This window comes from Apiospora phragmitis, assembly GCF_038363925.1.
Source record: "Apiospora phragmitis strain CBS 135458 chromosome Unknown utg000009l:1.0-1189150.0:1.0-1190623.0, whole genome shotgun sequence".
Classification (NCBI taxonomy): Eukaryota; Fungi; Ascomycota; class Sordariomycetes; order Amphisphaeriales; family Apiosporaceae; genus Apiospora; species Apiospora phragmitis.
This window is the reverse complement of record NW_027117408.1, coordinates 808,156-831,830: the sequence shown is the minus strand read 5'-3', so window position 1 is coordinate 831,830 and position 23,675 is coordinate 808,156. Positions and strand designations below refer to the sequence as shown.

General features: G+C 56.1%; 9 protein-coding genes across 9 annotated transcripts; 5 read left to right on the top strand and 4 right to left on the bottom strand.

Annotated features, from left to right (window-relative positions):
• Nucleotides 1-1,048: 1,048 nt before the first annotated feature.
• Nucleotides 1,049-2,400, top strand: PG994_009761 (uncharacterized protein; the record flags this gene model as incomplete). The annotated part of the gene is made up of 2 exons (XM_066861170.1): nt 1,049-1,416; nt 1,488-2,400. 2 exons carry the CDS (start codon nt 1,049-1,051, stop codon nt 2,398-2,400), a joined length of 1,281 nt encoding a protein of 426 aa, XP_066713340.1.
• A 240-nt stretch (nt 2,401-2,640) lies between these two features.
• Nucleotides 2,641-2,970, top strand: PG994_009760 (uncharacterized protein; the record flags this gene model as incomplete). The annotated part of the gene is made up of 1 exon (XM_066861169.1): nt 2,641-2,970. One exon carries the CDS (start codon nt 2,641-2,643, stop codon nt 2,968-2,970), a length of 330 nt encoding a protein of 109 aa, XP_066713339.1.
• A 2,142-nt stretch (nt 2,971-5,112) lies between these two features.
• PG994_009759 (uncharacterized protein) lies at nt 5,113-6,459 on the top strand (the record flags this gene model as incomplete). The annotated part of the gene is made up of 3 exons (XM_066861168.1): nt 5,113-5,328; nt 5,380-5,513; nt 5,742-6,459. The coding sequence occupies 3 exons, from the start codon at nt 5,113-5,115 to the stop codon at nt 6,457-6,459; spliced, it is 1,068 nt and encodes a 355-aa protein (XP_066713338.1).
• A 1,089-nt stretch (nt 6,460-7,548) lies between these two features.
• Nucleotides 7,549-9,563, top strand: PG994_009758 (ferulic acid Esterase/Feruloyl esterase; the record flags this gene model as incomplete). Its single annotated transcript, XM_066861167.1, is given in 5 exon segments — nt 7,549-7,645; nt 7,708-8,002; nt 8,114-8,255; nt 8,275-8,437; nt 8,521-9,563. 5 exon segments carry the CDS (start codon nt 7,549-7,551, stop codon nt 9,561-9,563), a joined length of 1,740 nt encoding a protein of 579 aa, XP_066713337.1.
• Nucleotides 9,564-9,953: 390 nt separating this feature from the next.
• Nucleotides 9,954-10,707, bottom strand: PG994_009757 (uncharacterized protein; the record flags this gene model as incomplete). The annotated part of the gene is made up of 2 exons (XM_066861166.1): nt 9,954-10,289; nt 10,363-10,707. Coding segments are annotated over 2 exons (681 nt in total), but the record flags the coding sequence as incomplete, so codon positions are not given.
• A 983-nt stretch (nt 10,708-11,690) lies between these two features.
• Nucleotides 11,691-14,289, bottom strand: PG994_009756 (uncharacterized protein; the record flags this gene model as incomplete). Its single annotated transcript, XM_066861165.1, has 5 exons — nt 11,691-11,981; nt 12,051-13,238; nt 13,308-13,434; nt 13,510-13,733; nt 13,801-14,289. The coding sequence occupies 5 exons, from the start codon at nt 14,287-14,289 to the stop codon at nt 11,691-11,693; spliced, it is 2,319 nt and encodes a 772-aa protein (XP_066713335.1).
• A 1,232-nt stretch (nt 14,290-15,521) lies between these two features.
• On the bottom strand, nt 15,522-17,335 carry PG994_009755 (uncharacterized protein; the record flags this gene model as incomplete). The annotated part of the gene is made up of 3 exons (XM_066861164.1): nt 15,522-16,868; nt 16,942-17,073; nt 17,135-17,335. The coding sequence occupies 3 exons, from the start codon at nt 17,333-17,335 to the stop codon at nt 15,522-15,524; spliced, it is 1,680 nt and encodes a 559-aa protein (XP_066713334.1).
• Nucleotides 17,336-17,773: 438 nt separating this feature from the next.
• Nucleotides 17,774-21,158, top strand: PG994_009754 (uncharacterized protein; the record flags this gene model as incomplete). The annotated part of the gene is made up of 7 exons (XM_066861163.1): nt 17,774-17,810; nt 17,861-18,086; nt 18,170-18,653; nt 18,716-19,445; nt 19,513-19,923; nt 20,328-20,699; nt 20,758-21,158. The coding sequence occupies 7 exons, from the start codon at nt 17,774-17,776 to the stop codon at nt 21,156-21,158; spliced, it is 2,661 nt and encodes an 886-aa protein (XP_066713333.1).
• A 305-nt stretch (nt 21,159-21,463) lies between these two features.
• PG994_009753 (platelet-activating factor acetylhydrolase) lies at nt 21,464-23,179 on the bottom strand (the record flags this gene model as incomplete). The annotated part of the gene is made up of 1 exon (XM_066861162.1): nt 21,464-23,179. One exon carries the CDS (start codon nt 23,177-23,179, stop codon nt 21,464-21,466), a length of 1,716 nt encoding a protein of 571 aa, XP_066713332.1.
• Between the last annotated feature and the right edge of the window lie 496 nt (nt 23,180-23,675).

The following is a 23,675-nucleotide window of genomic DNA, read 5'->3' as shown; positions in this document are numbered from 1 at the left end:
GGATAGGCCAGCACCAGACACCAGAGTTCTGTCTGCCACCTATGCATAGAGAGAGAAAAGAGTAGACACAGTACAGTGCAGATGACGGAGCGATGCGCACAGTACGTACCTGCATTGGCCGAGTGGATCGCCCTTGGTGAAGCATGCATCGACTGTTGGCTCGTGTGTCCACTCTAGCCACTTGCCCACCCCAAAAAGACAAGGCCCGGAGGATGGGGGGTGTGGATGGGCGAGAAAAGAGACGGTGTGGCAGCCAGCCCGCCTGACACCCTGCACGTTGTGAGCCAGTCGAGTTAGTAGGCAAATCCATCAATTGCCCCATCCCATCGGCGGCCAGGACTGGGATGATGGAAGCCGATACAGTGTATGTACTCTCGACTGCTACATACCCTCGCTCGGGATTTTTTTTAGTGTGCCTCTCCTAGCTACCCACCAACCCTCGTCAGGCCAGGCTTAATCAATCCCCTTCTCTCCTCCTCCTCCCTTTCCCTTTCCTGACCATCCCAACATCTTCATCTTCTCTCCCAACTCTTGCCGGTATTGTCGTTAATCGATAATTCCTCTCTCCCCTTTCTCCCCTTTCTCCCCTTGTCTTTCCTTTTCGTTTACCCACACACTCCCTTTTTGAACTTCTAGCCATTACGGACTCCGTCACTCCTTTCGGGTCCATTACGTTCCTTCGGCTTGATACTTGACACCACACGGTCCCATACCCAGACCCTTTTTTGCGGGCACCAACAGACCACAGACGGTATATCCTTTTCCCAGACAGACGCGCTCGGATCTGGACGACACTCCTTGAATAGAACTATACTACTTCATCCTGAAGTCTTTCACACGGCCGCCGAGGCTTCAACTATCGCGTTATATATCGAGTCCTGGACAGTTTGGTGGGAACATCAACGACCCAGATAAACTTGGTTTTAATTACTTGACAGCCCTATCTCGATCTCGACTGCTGGACACTCTTACGCGATCTTGCGTCCCTTCCTCATACTATAAACACAAACACACTCCGACGACAATCGTCAATATTATATTCCCGATGATGAATACCATCAAAGAGGAACAACATGGGATCATGGGCCCAACTACCATGGACCCAATGCAGTCTGATGTCACTTTGACACCGGCTTCCTCCACATCACCCAGTGATGAACACCTGAAGAACAGTGAATCTCCGTCGCCGTCTGCTAGTGGCAAGACCCCGAGCTCTGCGTCAAGACGGCCCCCGCGGAAGAGCACACTCACCCAGCAGCAGAAGAACCAGAAGCGCCAGCGCGCCACTCAAGATCAGTTGACCACTTTGGAGATGGAGTTCAGCAAGAACCCCACGCCCACAGCTACTGTCCGTGAGAGAATTGCAGATGAGATCAACATGACGGAACGCTCCGTTCAGATCTGGTTCCAGAACCGGTACGTGAAAGAATATCTGATGTGGACAGAAAGTGCCCGATCAAGTCTTGCTAACACCAACGTCTCATTAGCCGTGCCAAGATCAAGTTGTTGGCGAAGAAGAGCCTTGAAACAGGCGAAGACATCGACTCGATCCCCGAATCCATGAGAGCATACCTCGCGATGCAGGCTATGGAGTCCGGCAAGGGCCTTGGTGGCGCTTTCCTCGGCCGAACTGGTCTCATCCCTTACGGTTCTTCGATGATGCTGGGCGGCGACCAAAGCGGTCAGGGCAAGGTTCTCATTCACCATCTCACATGTCGCTCTCTGAGCATTGGCAAGTGGACGCGCGTTGGCCAGAACACCATGGATCTCATCATCTTCTACTCGCCGGAAAAGTGCACCATGACCTACTACATCAACAACGACCAGGCCGGGTACAAGATTGAGTATCACTTCAGCCACATCAAGAGCATTACTTTGGACAGCAACGAGGGTGACGCGAACAAGCTGGGCGGTATTGTCATCGAACTCAACCGCCCTCCCAACTTTTTCATGGATTCCTCGCCCAACTCCAACGGTTTCTTCCAGTGCGGTGATTTCACCGAGGACCAGCAGGCAACTCAATGCTACACCCATCATCTCGGCGGAAACCCCAAGGTTCTCAGCAGCCAGTTGGCAAAGCTTGTGTCGCTCGAGTCGTTCATGAACCGTCACAACCCCAACGCCTTCTATGATCAGGGCCATGCGATGGGTGTGGCATCGGCCCCCGTCTCCCCGACTGGCGGCCGCCCATCCTCGCAGCCGAACTTTGGTCAGGCTCATGTTGGCATGTTCCAGGAATCTCAGTGGGGAATCAGCCCTCCTCACCCTATGCGAGGCCCTGGCCACAAGAGGCAGCGTAGCAGATCCGTGCCCATGCCCGTCGACTTCTCCTTGTTCCAGAACCCGATGCCTTCATTCTACATTCAGCACCCCGGGCGAGACTCAGGGGCACCCCCATAATCCTAATATCTTCGCCCCTGTACCTCAGCAGCCTCAGCAGCAGCTCAGCCCTGTTGGACCTAATCTTCGCATCGACACTCAGGCAGGCTTTGGCATGGATCTCCGACCATACCCCCTCTCTGCTGCCACGACTGCGCCATCTGAGTATTCGAGCCCGAACTACTTCTCCAGGGCCCAGAGAACACGCCCCTCCCTACATCCAACTTCAACACGCCTTACAGCAGTACTTTCTTGTCCCCTATGGTGAACCCGGCGATGGTGCCACAGTCTGTCTCCCCTCTCCCATTCAACCACGGGGACCCAGCCATTGTTGAGCAGTCGCCGCCTATGGGCATGATGCGCAGCGCCTCGGCCGATCTCTACCCCATGGGTGATTCGACCGTTTCCGATGACGGCCACAGCCTGAATGAGATGTACTCGAAGCACACTATCAACCTGCCCATGCACCCACACTCGCCCGGGTTCATGGACGGCAGCCAGGGAGACCTGGACATGAACCAACTTGTACAATTCGACTCGATGGATCCCGCAAGCATGTCGCCCGAGCACATGTCTCACCAACAACAGTGAGACTGGTTTCTCGTTTTTGCTCGCGATACGACTTCGTATCGCGCTCATGAAATGAAGGCGTCTGGCGCTGGCTCCAAGGAAACTTGGATCACATGTGTTCTTGCGGCGTGTGTATATGTGGTTTTGTACGGACTCTCGATGCTTTCTCATGTCGGCTGGCGTTGTTGGGGATATACCTCTTGATTTTTATTTTGGCGGCACAATCTCTCCTTGTTCTCTGGGCATTTGGATGAATTTTTTTTATATCAGGGCAGCCTCCCCGGCAATCGGTTTAGGTCTCTTTCTTGCCCCAATTCATCAACTCCGTCAGCCACGATGTTCCGAATGACGACTTCTCCTCGCCGACACAAACCCTTGCATGTCTGGCACAGCAGCCGTGCATCTGGTTTCTTCTACCTCGATTCACACGCCCAGACTTCTTCGGGTGGGTGTATCTACATGGGGCATTGTTGTCCGCTCTCCACCGAGAAGGTGTAATAGTTGCGCGGGGTCTATTGGCCTCTTGCTTGCAATCGTTTGGATTTGCTTTTACAGACATATCTGCCATCACGTCTTGGTATCTTCGACGTTTTCCTTATCATCGCGTTTATGAAACAAAGCGATCTTATTATCTTGGCTGCGGGTGGAGAAAAAAATAGATGAATATGGGGAAAGCCCAGGAGGCTTGGGTTTTCTGGTTAATAATTTTTAGTGGCTGTTGCCTGGGAGGCTGGGTCTACTATGGTCAGAACTGGTCCCTGGGGAAGCCTTCGAGTTGTCGAGTGGTAGTTGAGTCTCGTTAGTGGGTGACCGGGAGGATGGGAAGGGGGAGGGGAAGAGAACCATGACTGCATACTGATACCAGGTTAGGAAGGTTAAGCAGATCTTGGAAAGGTTTTGTAGCTTCAACCAATATGAAGGCAGAATACAAGATGTATAGGAGGGTTTGTTTTGCCGTGAATGCTCACTCGTGCTTGACTCTTGAAGCCATATCTTACGGGTTCATTTTTACGATTTGATGGGGAGCATTCTTATTCATGTAAATAGTTACAACATTATCAAATCAAATATTAGCATTACTTATTATTTCGCGTAGTACTGACTTGGGTGACACTGATTCTGCCGGAGCAGACTTTGGGGACATACGCCGTGTCCTCACATCCTCCATCCACCGCCTGTTCATGAGCTCTTCTGAAGTCTGTCGCTCTCGAGTCATGACTCTGGTTGGTGTGGTTCTGACATTTCCCTTGCCCTGATATCACGGAGTCTCCCCTGGGAGGTGTAGCGGAGTATTCCATGCTACCCGCATGATCGATGGATGCCGCGATTATCGGCTATAGATCTTTGATCACATGCGAGACGTCCTTCGGTGCCGCCGCCTCGCTATTTATCGTCTATCTACGGAGTAGAGTGATGACTGACACCTTTCCAAAAGATGTAAGCACTAAGTACCTAGGGATATACCCCACAAGGACAGCTGCTGTGCCGCATGCGCCGAGTCGCCAGCAAGCCCAAAATGTAGGTACGGTTCTTTTTCTTGCCCAGGGTTAGGACATGTATAGAAGGCCCGCTGTGCCACGAAAGGAAATCCGAATTCGTCTTCATGGGGAAAAGAGGATAGATAATACGACGCGGGGCTGCTGGTTTCTCTCTAGACGTCTTCTCCCGTTTCCCACTCACTGGTTTTCCCTCTTTAAATAGGTCAGGCACGAGGCAGCAACCCACACACTGACGCCGCCGTGCTGGAAAATCGCACGACTCTCGCGTGCCTCGCTCGGACTGTGCGCCTGCCCAGCGTCGCCTCCACACGGCGTTTTCTCCCGCTCGTTCAGGGGTGTAAGTAAAGTAAAGGAGAATCGAGCAAGAGTCCCCCCACCTCCCTTCCTCACCATACTGCAAGTAAGTAGGTTTTGAAGGGAGAGAGGCTGAGAGGCTGGAAAGTATCTACTATCTTGTTGTTAAGAAATGCTGCTGCCATATGGTGCTCACCAATCCAGACACCGCCACCACTCGCTTGTAGAAGCAGTAGCAGTAGTAGGTGTATCGTTCGTTTTCTTCTCTTCTTCTTGGGCGCGCCATTTAATCAACCCATCCTCCAGTGTGGTGCCGCCCGACGACGACCTGTTTCTGCTTACGGTGCCGGCGCCGGCGCGTCCCGCCATCATGCAGACGTACGCGGCGCCCCCGGTCGCCACAATCACGGGCGGCGGCTACGACGTCCCCATCGCGTCGGCCGTGGCGCTCCTGTCGGAGGCGCCGGCCCTGCTGACTCGCTACACGCCGCCCCCGGGCTGCGCGACGGACTGGTACTGGGATATGACGGTGGTCCCCTCTGGCTCTGGGTCCGGATCCGAGGCCCAGTCGTCGCGGCAGTCCTCCGTCATCTTCAGCGACCGCGCCCACAATGGCGGGGGCTGAGCCACCTGCCAGCCCTACCGCGTCGCCGCCCGTGCGACCTACTCGGCCGGCGTCTGCCCGGACCGGTCCGCTTTCATGACCGTCTCCAAGATCACCAAGGTCCCGGGGCCCGAGGACGCTTTCTGGCTCGGGGCTTATTGCGCGACGTAAGTATTCATTACCCCTTTCTATTGTCTCATTCATATCTCTCTGTTGATCTTCAGGGTCGTCGCCACTTCTTTTCTTTTTCTTACTCTTCCTGCTATCGTCCGTAGATATTGTTGGGGCGTAACAGGGATAACCCGGATGCTAAAGAGGAAGGGGGATGAAAACAAAGGAAGGATAACTGAGGATTGCGCTTGCTTAAAACTGACATAAACCCTTCTCTTCCCCAGAACTGCCACTCTGTCGGTGTACCCAGGCAACAACAATAAGGCCGGCGGTGCCCTGGGGGCGACTCAGTATGCCTGCGTCGGTACGCAGGAGAACGCAACGGCGACGCGGTGGCTGGACGACCACCGCTCCGTGCTCGAGCGCGCGACGGGGACCGTTACCGCCGTCGCCGAGCCCTTATACATGGTCTGGCGCGAGGGCGACCTCGCGCTGCACCCGGAGTCGGACACCCGCTCGCTGCGCGCCGCCATGGGCATGGCCGCCGCCGCAGTCACCACCTCTTCCACCTCCACAGCCGAGCCTGCCGCGACCCTCACGCCGGAGCCGGGATCGCCTTCGTTCCCTGTGGGTGCGATCGCGGGTATTGTGGTGGGGTTTGTGGTCTGTGTCTTTGCCATCTCGTTCTTGGGGTTTGTCGCGTTCTCGCGGCGGGGGAAGCGGTGGACGGAGCGATGGAGGAGGAGGAGGAGCGGCGGCAATGCTGATCATCATACAAATGACGATAGCCACGGAAACGCGCCCCCGCTACGACAACTGGGCGGCGGCGACATGGGCCGGCGTGGTCCCGACGGTGCGTCTGCCAGCGTCGAGTCGCACGCGCGTTTTGGGGTCGTCTGGTCCGGGCCCCGGAACAGACCATGGTCTCAAGGGACCGCGGATCGTGGAGAGCAGCCGGGATATGAGGGACAGCCCGTCAACGAGCCAGACGAGTCACTTTAGGGACGACTTTGGCGAGGTAGAGCCCAAGACGCTTCTCACCAGATGATAATGATGATATCGATGGCAGAAGGTCTGTCTTCTCTCTCTGTGTGAAAAAGAGGAAGTTGTAGTTTTAATTTCTAATCATAAATGATACCCTTGATTAAGCAATGACCATGATACGATGCTGGAATAGGTAGTGATTGGTCGGCCATCTTTCGTGCCTCAAGTTTGTATGACGGAGTTGCACGAGACTCGAAAGTAGACGCTCGACAGTGTCACCTCGAATGCTGGCTTCAAATATGTAACCTACGAGGTGCTTGCACATGCATGATTTTGGCCTGTTACTGGTCACATCAGTCATGCGATGGTAAGCATGCCTGGCACACGTATCGGGGAGGATGGTCGACGTCGTCCAACTGCCGGCAATACCTTGCGACGCTAGAACGCAGAAGTAGCCTCCAACGTGGGGGTGGTGTTCCCAGTTCCAACCGGCGTCGCAACACAGCCCGACACAGCCAGTGCAGACTTGGTCTTGCTACCTGCTTACTTAGGCAGGTAGTAGGCCGGTGGTCGATGGCGGGCATTCTTTTTCGTCCTGCGAGAAGTCGTCCCTTATTCGGCCCCCCCTAAGTTACAGGCCACCTCCCTATCCTTGGAGCTAACAGGCGCGAAATGGGCCAGCTAAGGTCCGCCAATCAGGCCCCAAATCCGGCCACTGTTCTTCCTGCTGGCTGTGCTTGGACGCTAGACAGCATCCCGACACAGGCACCCACCGCGCTATCATCCCCTAATTCAATCTCGCCGTTGCAAATCCCCATCGGGACTGCAACCCGACGAAATGATCAATCATCATCGTCAGGGTACGTCACCACTAGTCGCTTAGGTCACTTACTATACCATATCTCTCTCTACTACACGCCAGGATTCCACACGATGCAAATCGTCCCCATGCGTTCGAATCATTTCCACACCCCGCATTGATCCGATCGTCGTTGCAATCAACTCCGTTTTGTTTGCCTGCGCCTGGGTTCGGTAGTTTGAGGTAGCTGCCGCCTGGGCAGTTCCGTAGACGACAATCAAAAGAAAAATGTGCCGATCATATAAAAGATGGTCAGCCCTGACTCGCCCGCGCCGGTGGGCTTCTTCCCTCTCCTGAACTACCGCACCCAAGTGTCCCTGAGATTAACACCAGATCCGGCTCCTTGTTAGCCTTGACAGAGAGAGAGATGTTGTCATCCCAGGCGCCACTATTGCTGCTTGCGGCAGGCTCTGCCGCCGCCGCAGCGCAATGCACCAAAGAGCGTTTCGAGACCATGCTCGCCGGCAACGAAGCCGCCAGCGTGAGCGACGTCACCCCCGTGGCGGCCGGTGGCTCCTTCGGACCGCCCTCGATGGCGTTCCCGACGCCGGCCAAGAACTTGTCGGCCCTCTGCGCCGTGACCATCAACATGAAGTCCTCGGCAACTTCCTCTTACAACTTCGGCCTGTTTTTGCCCGACTCGGGCTGGAATGAACGGTTCCTTGCCACGGGCAACGGCGGGTTCGGTGGAGGAATTAACTGGTGAGTTCTGCCTGCGTCTTCCCCCCTCGCCCTCATGGCGCACGAGAGAGCAGGGGGGAGGGGGGCCTTTTACAGTGAAACTTTTCGTGAGCTAAGACATACCTCCTCTAGGGTGGACATGAATATTTTCGCGCATCATGGGTTCGCGACCATGTCGACAGACACTGGCCACAACGCCACGGCATTTGATGCGAGCTGGGGACTGAATCAGCCGGAAAGGCTCTGGGACTGGGGGTCCAGGGGCGATGCATGGGTCGATTGAGCTGGCCAAGATCATGATCACGGCCTACTACAGCGGCAGTAGCTCCAATTCCATCGCGGCGGCGGCGATCAAGTACTCGTACTATGCGAGCTGCTCTACCGGTGGTCGCCAAGGTCTGAAGGAGATCCAACACCACCCCGAGTCCTTCGATGGCATTGTTGTCGGCGCGCCAGGTAAGACCCTTACTCAACTCCTTTTGTTGCAGTTCAGACTGCTGCGTGACGAGTCGCCGTTTTTGGATGCTGACAATCACCAGCTTGGTGGACAACACATTTGGCGGCCTTTACTCTCCAGGCGCCCCTCTACAACTTCCCGGAGAACGGGTCCAACCACGTCGGCCCAGCTCTGTACAAGACCATCACGTCGGAGATACTGAAGCAGTGCGATGGCCAAGACGGCCTGGAAGACGGCATCATCAGCGACACGTTCGGCTGCAACTTCAACTACGACAAGCTCCTGTGCGCCGAGGGCGCCACCAACCAAACCAACTGCCTGATGCCGGAGCAGGTCCAGACGGTGTACAAGGTGTACAACGAGTGGCGGGAGGGCGGCGTCGACAACGACACCCTCGTGTTCCCGGGCCTGCCGCTCGGAGCGGACCCGTCCGGCATGCTGGGCACCTTCAGCGGCCTCGGCCGCGGCCTCTGGGAGGACTGGGTCTACAACGACACCGACTGGGACTACACCAAGTTCACGTACGCCGACATGCTCGAGGCCGACCGCGTCGACCCGGGCGACGCCGCCGCCGACGATTTCGACCTGTCGGCCTACCGCCAGCGCGGCGGCAAGATCATCATGTACCACGGCATGGCGGACCCGGGAATCCCGACGGGCAGCAGCCGCGTGTTCTACGACAACGTGCACAAGGCCATGGGAGGAAGTGACGCTGCTGATGGTGCCAAGGCTGATGATGGTGTCGACTTGACCGACTTCTACCGCTTCTTCCTGATCCCGGGCATGGGCCACTGCAACCACGGGCCCGGCCCGTGGTACATCGCCGGCGGCAGCCAGGACCTGCCCAACGTGACGTACTCGGTCCCGGGGCACGAGGACGCCGAGCACGACGTCGTGCTCGCCATGATGCGCTGGGTCGAGGAGGACGCGGCGCCCGAACAGCTGATCGGGACCAAGTTCGTCAACGACGACGGCGCCGCCGGCATCGAGAGCCAGCGGCCCATCTGCCTCTACCCAAGCGGGCCAAGTACATCGGTACCAGCAAGGACGACGCGAACCGGCCGGAGAGCTGGGAGTGTCCCAAGGAGTAATAATAGGGTCGGTTTCCCGTTCGCTCGTCCGTGAGGGGAGTGTATAAGTCAGAAGTGAGTATATGATAGGGTCGTTCGAGTTTTAGATTAATATCAGGCAACAAATCATAATTAGGATGCGACAAAACATCCGAGGGATATTTCAAACCACGTCATGATTCATGTCAACGCTTTCGTCTTGCGCGGTTTGCTCAGGTGTAGTGAAATTATAAATGATCCCCATTGAAATGCGTTTCAAGTGAAATCCAATTTGGAATGCTAGTAAGCGTCAGAATATAGGACGACGCTCTCTTATTGCGACCTCGGTGCCCAAAATCAAATAGCATAATACCCATTTGGCCAGCACTGCATGTCGCGCTTTGTGTATATTCTTAATTTCCTTGCCCCTCCCCCCTCTCCCCACACATCCTCTTCACTCCCATTCCTACTTCCTCGCAATCACGACCCAAGTCTCGCCGTAGATGCCGCCGTGCTCCTTCTTCATGGCGTCGACGGCCTGCTGCACGGCGGCGGGCCAGGCCGCGGCCTTGGCGGGCGGGCTGACCTGCATGAACTCCAGCAGGCCCTTCTCGTCTTCGTCGCGCGTGACGACGGACTTGACGAGGCTGGTCTGGGTCTTGGTGGGTGACCACCCGGCCTCAGCCAGCATCGAGGCCAGGTGGCCCTCGGCGACGAACTCGGGCCCGTTCATGGGGACCGGTTGCGCGGCGGCCCAGTTGGCGCCTTTGACCTGGACGGGTGATGGGGAGTCAGCGAGGAGCTTTTTCCCTGGGGCGATGGGTAGAGAACCAGAAAGAAAAGGGGTTGGGGAGGTGTGGGGGAGAGAGACTTACGATCGCTTGCGCGGCGCCAATCAGCTCCGACATGGCGAACTTCTTCCAGGTCGTGAAGACGGCGACGCCGCCGTCGGCCTTGAGGGTCCGGTAGTTCTCGGCCAGGCCCTTGAGCTGCTGCTCCCTGGTGCCGAAGGTAGAGAGACTGAAGTTGTCGATGACGTGCGTCAGGCAGCCGTCCTCGGGGAAGACGGCCGAGAGGTCCGCGGCGCTGTCGTGGATGACGGACTCGTTCGTTAGGGCCAGGTCGTGCTGGCGCAGCGCCGCGGCGAAGAGGTCGCGCGTCGTGTTGCCCGTCAGGTGGGCGTACTTGGGCGCGATGAAGGTGAAGTACCGGCGGCGGAACTCATCCGGGGTAGGGGGGTGGCCGCCGGGGCGGGAGCAGCAGCAGCAGGGGCGGCCATTTTGTGTTTATAAGTGTGGTTGTAGGCTTGCTAATGTACTTGGCAGGATGGACAGAGCTGAAGATTGATAGAGACGTCACACAACAGAACAGAACAGAACAGAACAGAACAGAAGAGAGCAAGTGAGAGGTCAACGAGATCTCCCAAGACAAGTGGCTTGCGTATATAAGTAGCTAGGTCCTAAGCAAGGGGTAATACAGTCGGACGATGGGTGAGGGGTTGATGAATGACTGCAATATAAGCAGTACACCACGGTTGGCGGTTCTTTATGTTGTCCATCTTCTCTTACAACCGACACAACGCAGCCCGCGAGCTGAACGGCCTAAATCAGATCTAAGTGGAGAGAAGCTCGTGTCGGCTCTGGCTGCACGCCCTATAAGGCAGAGTAAGCCGGTTGGTATCGAATGTGCGGAGGCGCAGGTTGTGATTTGTTCCCGTCTCCTCTCGTGCGAAATGACCGGAGCAACTAGCCTGTCGGCCTTGGCCGGATCCTGTCCTGCCTCGGATCCGAATATCTCCCAAGGGCCAAAGGGCTTTCGGATCCGAAGCATGTCCACCACTTCCTAACCTAGGCGCCTTAACACAAAGACAGACAGACGATTTATTTGCTTATTGGAAACGGAAAGAAACAATGACAGATCCAAGATCCTCGGGTGTAAGCATTTGGTTCGTGTCAAGCTGATCATGATCCAGCATCAGTCGTGGTCGTGGCGTTGACCAGAGGGCTAGAGGGGCTGAAAATTATACGGTCGCTGCATGAAGCCAAAGCAAGCAACAAACGGTTTTCTGGTTGCGAGTGGCTGGATCTGAACTCATCTTCTTTACAACTCATCCCCGAACATGCGCGTCCATGATATAATACACTCATCGACCACACCACCGTCGTATTTCATTCAATTGGTTTACCAATCATAACCATCATCATCATCCATGGCTTGAGTCTCTAAGCGTGACAGCCTCCACTGGTAGAGGCCTCGTCTCCCGCAGCGCATTTTCGGCGAGCTTGTTCGCCTTCGTCAATCGTGCTATTCTAGCGAGACACTGCTCGCGCTGAACCTGCTTCGTCTCATCCTCGCGCGCGATCTCTTCAATCTCGGCCTCGGACAGGCTCAGGAGGTACTTGGTCGAGAGGCCCAGCAGAGGACCTTGCTCGCTCAACAGCATGTCCTCGACGATTCGCTTGTTGACGTACTCGATGAAACTGCGCACCGAGAGCTAGAATCAAAGCATGCAGTCAGCGGTCAGGCCTCGAAACGCATTGGTGTTGTTTTGAATTGCACTTACCTCATAGTAGGCCTTGAGAATATCGTGGGCCTCATCCTCGGTGTGCAGCGCCGCGCTGGGATGGATGCGGGCGTACATGACGTTGAGACTGGCGTCGAAGAGAACCCCGTTATTGGGCTGCTTCGTCACCTTATCCCACACCTCCTGGAGGTGCTCAAACGTGTAGTTCTTGAACCGGATCAGCCGGTTCTCCTCGAGCCGCCACGTGAACTCAGGATTGGTGGTGAAGAAGGGAAAGTTGTCCTCTTGGCTGCAGTACTTGTCCAATTCGTCGAGTGCTTTTTTCTCCACCTTGTAACCCATGTCTTCTATAACGGGCTGGAGGTTGTCGTATGCCTCCAGGTGTTCGGCCAGCAAGCTATCAGCAGCCATTGCAATATCTCGTGACACACGGAGCAAGTGGTCGCGGGCGATTGATCTCCATTTTTTTGTTTGCTTACGGTACAACACAGGGAAGATGTCCGGGTTCAACAGACCTGGGAGCTGGCTGCTTTGGAAACTGTGGATTTGCTTTTGTATCTCTGCCCGAAGCTCGGCCGAGGGTTGGGGACTGTTATCCATGGGGGACTTCTGCGTGCTCTTCTTGTGTGAACCGTTTCGTTTCGCCTTTGGCTGCGGGGATCCCTCATGTGTTGGTGGCAATTCCATCTGGTCGGTGGCTGGCGGGTCCTGTCGGTAGGTCAAACGGGGTTGTTCGAACTCATAGGTATGGCCCTGGTTCATCATGTCCTTGTCGAACTCCTTGTTTCTGATCGAAACGATACTGCGGAGCTGCATTTGCTTCTCGGGAAGATCCCATGGGCTTTTAAGAGCCTGTCGAACCTTGGCGTCATACCCCTCGACGATCTTCATCAAGTACTGAAGCTGCGCTCTGTGATCGGCACGTGGCTCTCCCAGAACATCTTTCAACTCCATCTGTTCATCTAGGAGAAACTTAACCTGCTCCTGCATCTGGGGAAACTCCTCTCGGATCTTGGCACACAGGAGGCCGCCCAGGTAGTCCCTGAGCTTCCTGGATCCACGACGTCTGCTCTGCACTCGGCTCCAAGGTGCGGACCCGAAGAGGGTCGTCTCGGCGTCGTCCAGATCAAACGACGCGCCCTCGTCTCCGATGTGATTACGGACTACGAACCACCCGTGCTTCATCGCGCGGAAATGTTGGTTCTCCCCGGTCGCAATCCCCACAACCTGGGTCTCGTTCATTAGTATGAAGACGTTCCGTTATCGTTGAGGGGTCTATGGGTGGCTGCCTCTTACGTCTTCTGGCGTTGCTGCCTTGTCGCATTTGGTGAAGACGGGTATCAATCTGGTAGATTCCACGTGCTCCTCCGCAAGCTTGAAGATAGGCTGGTTCTCGAGATCATTGCTCGCGTCGGAGACGCAACTGATCAATGCCATTAGTATGTACAGTAGTAGCGACAGTGTTTCTTTCGCACGACTCGGGTGGATATGCACGTACATGACGATGTTCCAAGGTTTCTTCATGTATTCGACGATCATGCTCTCGATCCCCTCCATCTCCCACTTATGGATTCGGAATGCGTTGGATACGTGCCCGGGTATGTCGAGGATGCTGAAGTGGGCACGCTGCGGCCCCGAGAGCTCGATCTTCAGGACTTCGGTGGCAAAGTTCTTGGCGCTGGGCTGTATGCCCGACTTGATACCCATGTATTTCTCCGTGACCTAGTAGCATCATCAGCTTGTTGTTATACTGAGAAGAGAACGAAAGCCGGTGGCGAAGAAACTATACCTCTTCCATCAACTCGGCGAACGTCTGGCTGTCGAGGGTCTCGGCTCTGTACACGTATTTGTCATAGGGGCTGTCGTTGGCGTAGTTGAAGATGTGGTCTAGCTCGAAGTCGGGCTTCACGATGGTGATGACCACCTCGTCCCGGCTCTTGGGCGGCGTCCGGCGCGAGATGATGCGCGTGGCGAAGCGGGTGCACAGCCCATGGCTCACGGGGAACGGGATGGAGGTCAGGCTCTGCAGCAGCGACGACTTGCCGGCCGACTGGCCGCCCACGATCACCAGCTGTGGGATGTCGATGACTTGGCTGGCGTCGCAGCTCTGGAGTTGGTCGATGGCGTCGAAGAGGATCTGGCTGCTCTTGCTCGCGAAGGGGTCCTTGAGGATCTCCTCTTTGGTGGGGTTATTACCGCCCTGCTCGGGAGCTTCCTGGCTACCTTGAAAGACGGGGACTTCCTCAACTTGGCTCATGGTCGGGAAGGTGAAGGACATGGTTGGGGAGGAATATGGGACTAATGGAGATTGGTTATGATAGAAGTGCCAATGCAATCAACAACACTTGGAAGACTTGGACAGTGAGATAGGTTACCACCAACGTTAGGTATATGTGAGAGTGATTCTGCTATCACGAGGGATACTAGTTGGAAGATCTCGTGTCTTATAAGCTCACAACTGCGTCTCTAGATGAATACCGGAGTTCATGACAGGGTACGGCGCTACATGTCACATTATACTTGACGAGCCTCCCACACGGTCACGAATAAGTCTTGATGCTCCTGAAACTTGGAGAAGTTTGACGCGCTTATCGACTGCAACCTCGCGAAAGGTTGACGAATCGTCTCTTCTCCGGTGCGGCGAAACCTTCGAAGTTACGGGATGCCATTGCGGAGGGCCGGCAGGCCATGGTACAGAGGACGGCCGTGATCGGCCATGATTGGTCCAAATATGTCAGCATCTTCTACGACAAGCGACTGCATAAGGGCTTGGCAAGCCACATAGCTCCCCAAGAAAGCAGTTGGTGATTTAGGGTAACCATCCAAAAAGCATCTTTCTGGGCTGGGTTATGCAGGGAAAGCACAGCCTCACACTGTTTCAAGGGAACCCGAATGGCCTAAGGTCTTGTCCCGCAGCTCTATAGATGTTTCGTAGGGTTGCGACCTGAAAGGGTGGTAGTGGTAGATCCGATAGCCTGGGGAACAAAAGGGGAAGGCGAGCCGGGACGGGGACGACCCTCCCCGGCCCGTAGGCGTTCAGCTTTGCCCGATTTAGACAACATGGCGCCACTTTTCGCGGGCCGCATAACCAACAGCCATGACCTCAATTCAGGCCTTGATAGGAAGGAAACCAAACGAACAAAAGTGATAAGCGCTCGTGATCCATGTCGGCCTAGTAAGTTTTCATCACATACTCGAAGCCTCCAAACAAGTTGGTCGGTCGTAGCTGCGCCACCTGTTTTGAGCCTGCAAGCCTGGACTCCAGAAAGGAGCAACCTCCGTCGAATGCCCCAATCACATCAGGGGTAATATCATGTGGTCAAATCATAGCAATGCCCATACCCCCCCCCCCTTTGCAATGTGTAAGTGCATCAATAACACCATCATGATTAGGATACATCATTAATCGCTTGAATTCGGCTTCTACTGCAGCCATGAGCCCCTGAATCTATATATAGACGCCTGCGAAAGGAGAAGCATCTATCTATAATGTGTCCCAAGCGAGCGCGCCTAAACCGCAGCAACCGCCTCCTGCTGCTGCGGCTGCGCCTTGACCGACTTCCACTCCAAGAAGAGCGAGGCCACGAACGCGAGGAAGGCGGCCGCCAGCGCGACGTAAAAGACGTTACAGATTCCCTTGTTGTAGGCCGCCAGGAACGCCGGCAGCTGGTCCGGCGGCAGCAGCTTGGCCACGTCGGTCACGCCGCTGCTCAGGAGCGCGTGGACGTCGAGTTTCCCCGGGAGGGTCTGAGCGAGCTCCGTCGTGAGCGTGTCCGACAGCACGCCCTGGCAGACGCTCACGAAGATGGTGCCGCCTACCAGGTTGCCGAAGTTGATGAGGGTGATGCCCGTGGGGACGTCCTCGCGCGAGAGCACGGTCTGGGCCGCGTTGATGTACTGCGCCAGGCTGAGGCCCAGGCCGGCGCCGGTGAGGATTTGGTAGCCGATGACGCGCGCGTTGCTCGTGTCGACGCGCAGCGTGGTGAGGAGGCCGCACCCGACCGCCGCGATGGCGGTGCCCAGGATGAGGCAAGGGGTGTAGTAGCCGATCTTTGACGTGACGATGCCGGACCCGATGACGAACAGGACCGTCGAGAGGAAGTAGCCCATCATGCGGACGCCCGCGTCCACCGCGGACAGTCCCTGGATCGCCTGGTACCAGATCGGCACGTAGAAGGTCACGATGACCAGCACCGAGCCGAACCCCAGAGACGCCGCCGTGGCCGCGGCGATGCTGCGCTGCCGGATGATGCGGGGCGGTACCGTGCCGTTCTCGCCGGCCCGGACCTGCCACGCGCCAAAGGCCACGAGCAGCACGATGCCCAGGATGAGCGACACCAGCACCTTTGTGCCCGTCCAGCCTTCGACGCCGCCCCACTGGAGCGCCAACAGCAGCAAGATCAAGCCGGGCAGCATGAGCGCCGTGCCGACGGGGTCGAACTGCTCCAGCCGCTGCCAGAACGTCTCGCCCGCCTTCTGCGTCCGGGGCGGCGGCTTGGGCGGCAAGAGCAGCAGCAGCACGGCCGCGGCCGCGGCGCCGATTGGCAGGTTGATCCAGAAGCACCAGCGCCAGGTGAGCCGGCCCGAGGCGGCGAAGACGCCGCCGAGCAGGGGGCCCGCGATGGAGGCGAGGCCGAAGGTGGCGCCCAGGAAGCCCTGGTACTTGGGCCGCTTCGCAAGCGGCAGCAGGTCGACGAAGACGACCTGGCCGCCCGCCGTCAGGCCGGCGCCGCCGACGCCGGAGAGGGCGCGGCCTGCGATGAAGGCGGTTGAGTTGGGCGCGGCGGCGCTGATGGTGGAGCCGACTTCGAAGATGAGGATGGCGAGTATGAAGACCCATTTGGTGCGAAAAAATGTCTGTTGGTAGTGTATGCAGTAGTTAGCACTATTCGCAGGCTGGAAAAAGGGGGTTAAACGTAATGTAACTTACGTATACTTTGCCCATTGGCAGTTGCAGCGCAGCAAATGTGAGCAGATACCCGGACTCATACCAGGAGATGTCACTGAAGGACTTGAACTCATTGGATATAGCCGGGACGGCCACGCCAATGATAGTCCGGTCCTGGTTGTTGTGGTTAGTGGTTTACGAATCCGTGAAGCTGTCTTGCCATCTGTGGACTTACCAGTGCAGCGAGAAATCCTGCCAAGCAAACAGATAAGACAATCGGTATCACCACCTTCTTTCCTGGATACTGCTCTTCAGGCAACTTTTCGTGTAAAGACTTTTCCGGTTGCTGCATCTCTCCATCGCTCCCAAGATCTTGAGCTGTGTCGACCTCGTGACCCCCGTGGTTCGAATTCTTGTCTGTGGTAGCGGAATGCATCTTGGAATAGACTGCAGTGAGATAGTAGATATCTCACACAAATCAACACCACAGTTTCCAGTTTCGGATCTGCATATATACTTATACTAGTCGAGTCGAGAATGTGTAGTTTACTATTAATAGTAAGGGTACCCATTATTCCAGGATCCAGGGGTTCTGATTGGAGGAGACTAGTTTCTTTCGGTCTCGGTACCGAAGCCCGAGCTCGGGCTCCCGACTCTGGAATGTCTTTGACGTCACAACATGAACTATTCTACCGTCCTCATTTACTGAACATAACAAAAAGCAACCAACTTACCGCCCAGGACATTGCAAGTGTTAGCAGACCTGTGCCGAAGGCCTGGCCGAGTGATTGTGTGGAGCTATGCGGTTAGGCAAGACCCCTATCAGCTGCACCCCCTGCGCCAAACGCAAGGTCCGTTGCGATAGGCTGCAGCCATGCTGCCATTGCAAGCGGCGACCACAGGACAAATGCGTATACCCGGAGCAGGCTGCAGGATCTGCACCTGAACGTCTTCCCCATAGACGTCAGCGACCGGATTGACAAGCTCGAGCGCTATATTCGAAGCCTCGGAGGTGATCCCGAAGCGGTTGGCCGACCTAACACGCGGGCTGTTGAGGAGCCACGAGGCAGTCAGCGTGAGGACGCATCATCGAGCAGCAGCAGCCAGCCTGGACTGGGCAGAATTCCTTTCCACCCCAAAACATCAAGTCTGGTGACGCATAATGAAGAAGTCACCTATATCGAAAGGTAATTGTCGTACCCCGACTCCTTGATAACAGATGAGATTCGTTGACTAATCATACGGCGTTGAGTAGCCCTATGTGGTATAGCTGGAGTGGTGCGAGCCAGTCCGATGAGTTGCAGAGCACCCCAATAGGATCAGAACAGCCTTCTCCAGCGGCGAAATGTGCATCCTGGGTTCGGACAATCTTGGACCCACGGGAATCGACAGATACTAGCAGCCTAGCCGGTGCAGTGCAACTACCGACTTCCCACATCTATACCTTCTGGAAGGCTTTCCTGAAGAATGTCGATCCATTGGTCAAGGTCTTCTTCCGCTGGGAAGTGGAACCGATTATACGGAAGACGCACGAGGATGTTTCGACCCTCTCTAGCGAGGAACGAGCCCTTGTGTCGGCTATCGTATTCATCAACATCTCGAGTCTTCCAGAGGATGAATGCACTAAATTACTGCATGATGAAAAACCACAGCTCATGGAGAGATACCAGCAGGTTGCAGAAAGTGCTCTGCTACTCGCTGATTATGCGTCCACAACTCACAGGCTTACACTTCAAGCTTTCATGTTGTACCTGGTAAAAACCCCTGATCATCACTCCTGGGTTACAACGACTGCTGACTCTATTTTTTTTCATAGCTCGCAATGAACTGTCTTGCTCGTCCACCCGCGATGTTTGCCCTAATGGGAATTGCAAGTCGTATTGCCGAGAGAATGGGCTTACACCGCGATGGCGACTTGCTCGGGCTCAGCGTATTGCGCAGCGAGGAGCGCCGCCGGATATGGTGGCAGCTGCAGTTCCTCGAGATCGCCGTTGCCCGTCATGTGGGCAGCATCCCCCTCTCCCTTTTTGCCGACTGGGACACGACGCTGCCCTCGAACCTGGAAGACGAGGACTTGACACCAGACCTGAAGGCTTTGCCGGCCGGGCGCAGAAAACTGACGGGGATCTCGCACTGCCTGTGGCGCTACGACATCCTGCACACCCAGCGGGAGATGCGACGGACGCACAACGGAGACAAGGGGCTGGCGTGGCTGCTTTCGCCGCGCGTCTCGCTGGAGGAGAAGGATGCGCTCCTCGGCGAAGTCGAAACGAAACTAGGGACCAAGTATGTGCGGCACTGCGAGCTGCTCAACCCGCTGCACGTCCTGATCCAGCTGGGGATCGGCTCCTATCTTCTCGCGGCGCGGAGGACGGCGCGGCAGCCGGCGCTGGTAAACGCCAAGCTGTCCGAGATGTCGCGGAAGGAGCGCGACGACATGCTCGACATCTGCACCAAGCTCATGGATTACTCCATCATGGCCCGGACGACCGAGTCACTTAGGGGGTTCTTGTGGCACGATGACAACTATTTCCAATGGATCGGATGTAAGTAAAACATCCGCTGCCCCTTTCAACACCGGGGAACCATTCTAATTAACTGACGCCAATGAAGTTGTGTATGTTCTCCTCGAATGCCACCATCGCTTCGACCAGCCCGAGGTAGTAGACCTGTGGGATCTGGTCCGTCGGGTTCATGTCGTTCATCCACAGCTAAAGACGGCTATCGACCGCCACGAGGTGGCCTCTGCTGCTCGTATTACTATCGCTGCATGGCAAAGATACGCGGCTCATGCACAACAGCAACAAGGCGGAACATTCGAGCATCCGCAGTGGATCGTAGAGTTGTGTCGTAATTTTGGTCTTTCGCTGGGGGCCGAAGTCGCACCAACTGCTGCTGCGGTGAATACGGAGAGCCAGGAACAGGACGACATCAGTCAGGTAGCGGGCATTGATTTCGATCTGGATATGTTTGACTGGTCAATATGGGAGGAAATGAACAAGAACGCGGGTCCTCTATCAACGAGTAGGTAGATCCTGAAAGCGTACCTTGTCTAGCTACTTTAGAGGCATGTCACATCAAACCACAAGCAATTTCATCCGAGCTCATCCTTGATGCTCTTCTGATACCTTCGGGACAATACCCTGCGAGGGTTCAGTGGCCAAGGCATTGGGGGGGGGGGAGGGGGGAGGTTGGAAACACCACGCCATTTCAGAAGCGTTTCCCACTTTCACCAGACACCATCGGGAGTTTCCATAGGCTTTCGCGGACAGCCTAGTGAGTCGAAAAGGGAGAAAACTGGTGGTATGAAGGTCTTGGCACATCAGCCAACAAAGAACCCTTTCGAGTAATCAGGATACAAAGGTATAGTATACCCAGCGATAGGAAACCAGAATGAAAGGCTTTGTATGCAATTCATTGTATACAAGACCGCGCCGAGCTGGCGGCCACGCTGCTCCGCGCGGCCAAGCACAACTGGACGGGCACGTCGTTCCTGCCGACCGTGTGGCCGCACTGCAAGCAGTGGCTCGAGGACGACGACGGCCTGTCGGCCAAGGAAAACGCGCGGCGCGTGCAGAAGCTGATGCGCCAATGTCTGGCGGCCAGCATCAAAGTGACGGCGGCTCGCCTTGCTGCTGGCCTTCGGCCGCGCAGCCGTGCCGCGGCCATACACCTGTTGGTCACAGGGGTGAAGCCCAGGTTGAGCCATCTCCGCCTGGCTATCCTGGCTTGGGATCTGGAGGTCTGCCGTGAGATTCTCAAGCGCGGGTACCGGGACTTCGATGCGGAGTCCAAGTGGAGTAGATTCAAAAAGGGCTCCTACGACGTCGGTGAGGATAATGATGATTATGATGACAGTGACGGGGGCCATAAAGGAGAAGGGGAAGGGGACGGGGAGTGAAATGCTCAACGCCTTCGTGTTTGCTCTCCTGTTTTGGCATCATCGGCATGACTCGTCCCGTCCTGAAGAGTTGGACCCCGCTGACCCAACATTGCTCTGCGAACTGCTATTCCATGCTGGCGCACCGGCTCAACTAGAAGAAGGAGTTCAAGGCGCACTTCGGCACTTGTTCCAGGTGTTCTTTGTCAACTCCAAGAATCCTGCATGGCGTGAAAGAGGCAACAAGATCCAGTCCGATCCCGGGCAGTTTAGGAGCTGGAAGACCCATAGCTCCCTTCTGGTCGATATCGGTTCCCCACTACTCGAGAGACTGACCGTGTTGTGCTCGAGGTTCCAGACGTTGCTTACAGTTGAGTGAGAAGGTAAGTTCCCGCCCTCTTATCCCTTGGCCCGTACACGATGGTCCACACTTAGCGATGACGTATAGTGCAGATAAATAACACACAATCGACTTAAAGACTAGACCAACACCGTGAAAGACGTTATGAAATGCAATGTGAAATAAAATGTAAAGCTCCCGTACGCCACCGCTTCTAAGTATTGAACTTCAACCATGCTTTTGGTATATCACTTGCCGCCAGTCGTGTTCCGAACACCCACCCAAACAAATGCCTCCTATTCTAATCTAGCCTCTCTCTCACCAATACCTGCGATCAAGGCCGGTTACGACGCTGTCGCCACAGGGTTTATGACCGCTTGCACGGCATCGTTTTCGGACACCTGGGGCTCGATGCGGTCAGCCATACCAGGCTCCTGCGCCTCCACCGCATCAGTATTCTGTTGCTTGCTGCCATCTGCATCCTTGGAATCGGCCGCCGACGAATCGCCCATGCCAACGATATCAATCCAGCTCCAGGCCTCCACCGGACCCGCCTCGGCGACGCGGGCGAAAATGGCCTTGTCGTCGTGGATCCCGTCGTCAGGCGCCTTGTTACCGGCCCCCGCCCCCGCCCCCGTGGCCGCGGCCATCTTGCCCACATCAGTCCCCTCCACGAGGTCGCCGACCCACGTGCGCGCGATGGGAACCTGGTTGACGCGCAGGACCTGGAGGATGGCGCGCAGGTTCAGCCGCAGCGCGCGCTCGGGCGATTCCGAGCCGAAGACCTTCTTCGTCAGCCAGGGGAAGAGGACGCCGAAGTCGGACTGGTTCAGATGCGCCGAGTTGTGGACGTAGAAGAAGTTGGGCTCCGCCATCTTGACCCCGCTGGGTCGCTCGTACGCGGTGGGCTCGACGGTCTTCGCGGACGGGTCTGGGGAGAGCGCGTGCGCCGTGACGTGGAGATGCTCTTTCCACTTATAAAAGTCCTGCGACTCAACGGCCAATAGTCCGTTGCCACCAGGCGCACTTGGTACATCGTCATATACGGGTAATGGGAGGTCGAACAGCGGCTTGCAGCTTTTCGCAAGAAGGGGGAAACACCACAGGTCCAGTAGGATCGTGACGTTCTTGGGCGTTATCTGCTGGCATAAAGAGGACTTCACATCCGGGGTGTACAGAGGGTCCTCCATCTTATCCAATGCGGGAGATCCCGCGTAGTAGACCGACTTCAGGAACTGCACCGTCGTCGCAGCGCCGAAGCTGTGCCCGGCGAAGATAATGCTGCCGGGCTCGTGGACGTGCAGCTGATTGGCGAATTGCGACATGGACTCGACCGGCGTGCTGGCATTAAGATTGCTCAGCTTGGTCCCCTTGTCAATTTTCAGCAGGGCGTCATGAATGAGGCCCATCTCCCACATGCGCGTTTTTAATTGCGAACATCTCTGCGCGTATACCTCATCCGTGGGCTCGTGCGAGACCCGAATGTAAGGAACGAGGCGGCGCGTATTGCGAACGAAGTAGCGATTTTGCTCCGACGGTATCCGAACGAATGAGGCCACGGCGCTCCCGTCGCGATGCTCGGGGCAGATCACCACCACGCCGTGGGACGCGAGCGACCCGACGATCTGCGAGTAGGCGTTCCGGCTGCCGCCCAGGCCGTGCGAGAAGATGGCGGTCGGCCACCGCTTGTTGGGCGTCGCGGGCTCGAGGACGGGCGCGTTCTTGATGACGGGTATCGTCGTGTAGTGGAGATGCCTCGGCAGGAACGACACGGCCTGTGCGACTAGGGACCCGATGCCCAGGAATTGCATGTACGCGGTCAGGTGGTCGCGCTGCGGCGCCGGGAGCCACGTGATGCGCTTCCCCGTGGACTCGGGCTGCGCCGGGTAGAAGATGCGGAACTGGACGGTCTCAATGTGTTCGGGGTTGGCGGGCGCGGGAGCAGGCGATTCGAGTTCGGTGATGGGGATCTCGACGTCGATGGTGCCGACCTTGTACGGTCCGCTGTATTCGTCGAATCCCGGGACGGGATTCAGCTTGGATAGATAGGATGCTGCCATCTTGGGCCGGCGTTGAGAGGGTATTCGTAGTCGGGATTCTGTAGTTTTGAATACCAGGAGGGTATGAGTTCAGCGACCTTTGCGCTGGTCTGGGAAACGGTTGTTTATCGGTGGATTATTGCTAAGATCGATCGTCCACGTAAGACTTGAGGGCGCAGCCACTACGGATCGCACGGAACAAAAGAAACAAGATAGACCAGTACGGTAGCTCGGTGATAATGGGAGCAATACAATATGCGGGAAGAAGTGAGTCTATCGGGGATCAGGCGTAGAATACATTGATAAGTACGCAAAGAGAATTCGAAAAGAGTCAAGACGGTTGTTTCAATGGGAAACCTGCTAAAAAGGAGATCGGCAGGGTCTTTGGTATTGGGTCTTGTGTCCGATTGCTGCTGTTGGACTAACCTCTTGGACTAACGTCATGGTTTTTCCCCTTCGGTGACCCGTTCAAGACTGGAGCGTTCTAAAAATGTCCCTAGCCAGTCGGAAACACCCC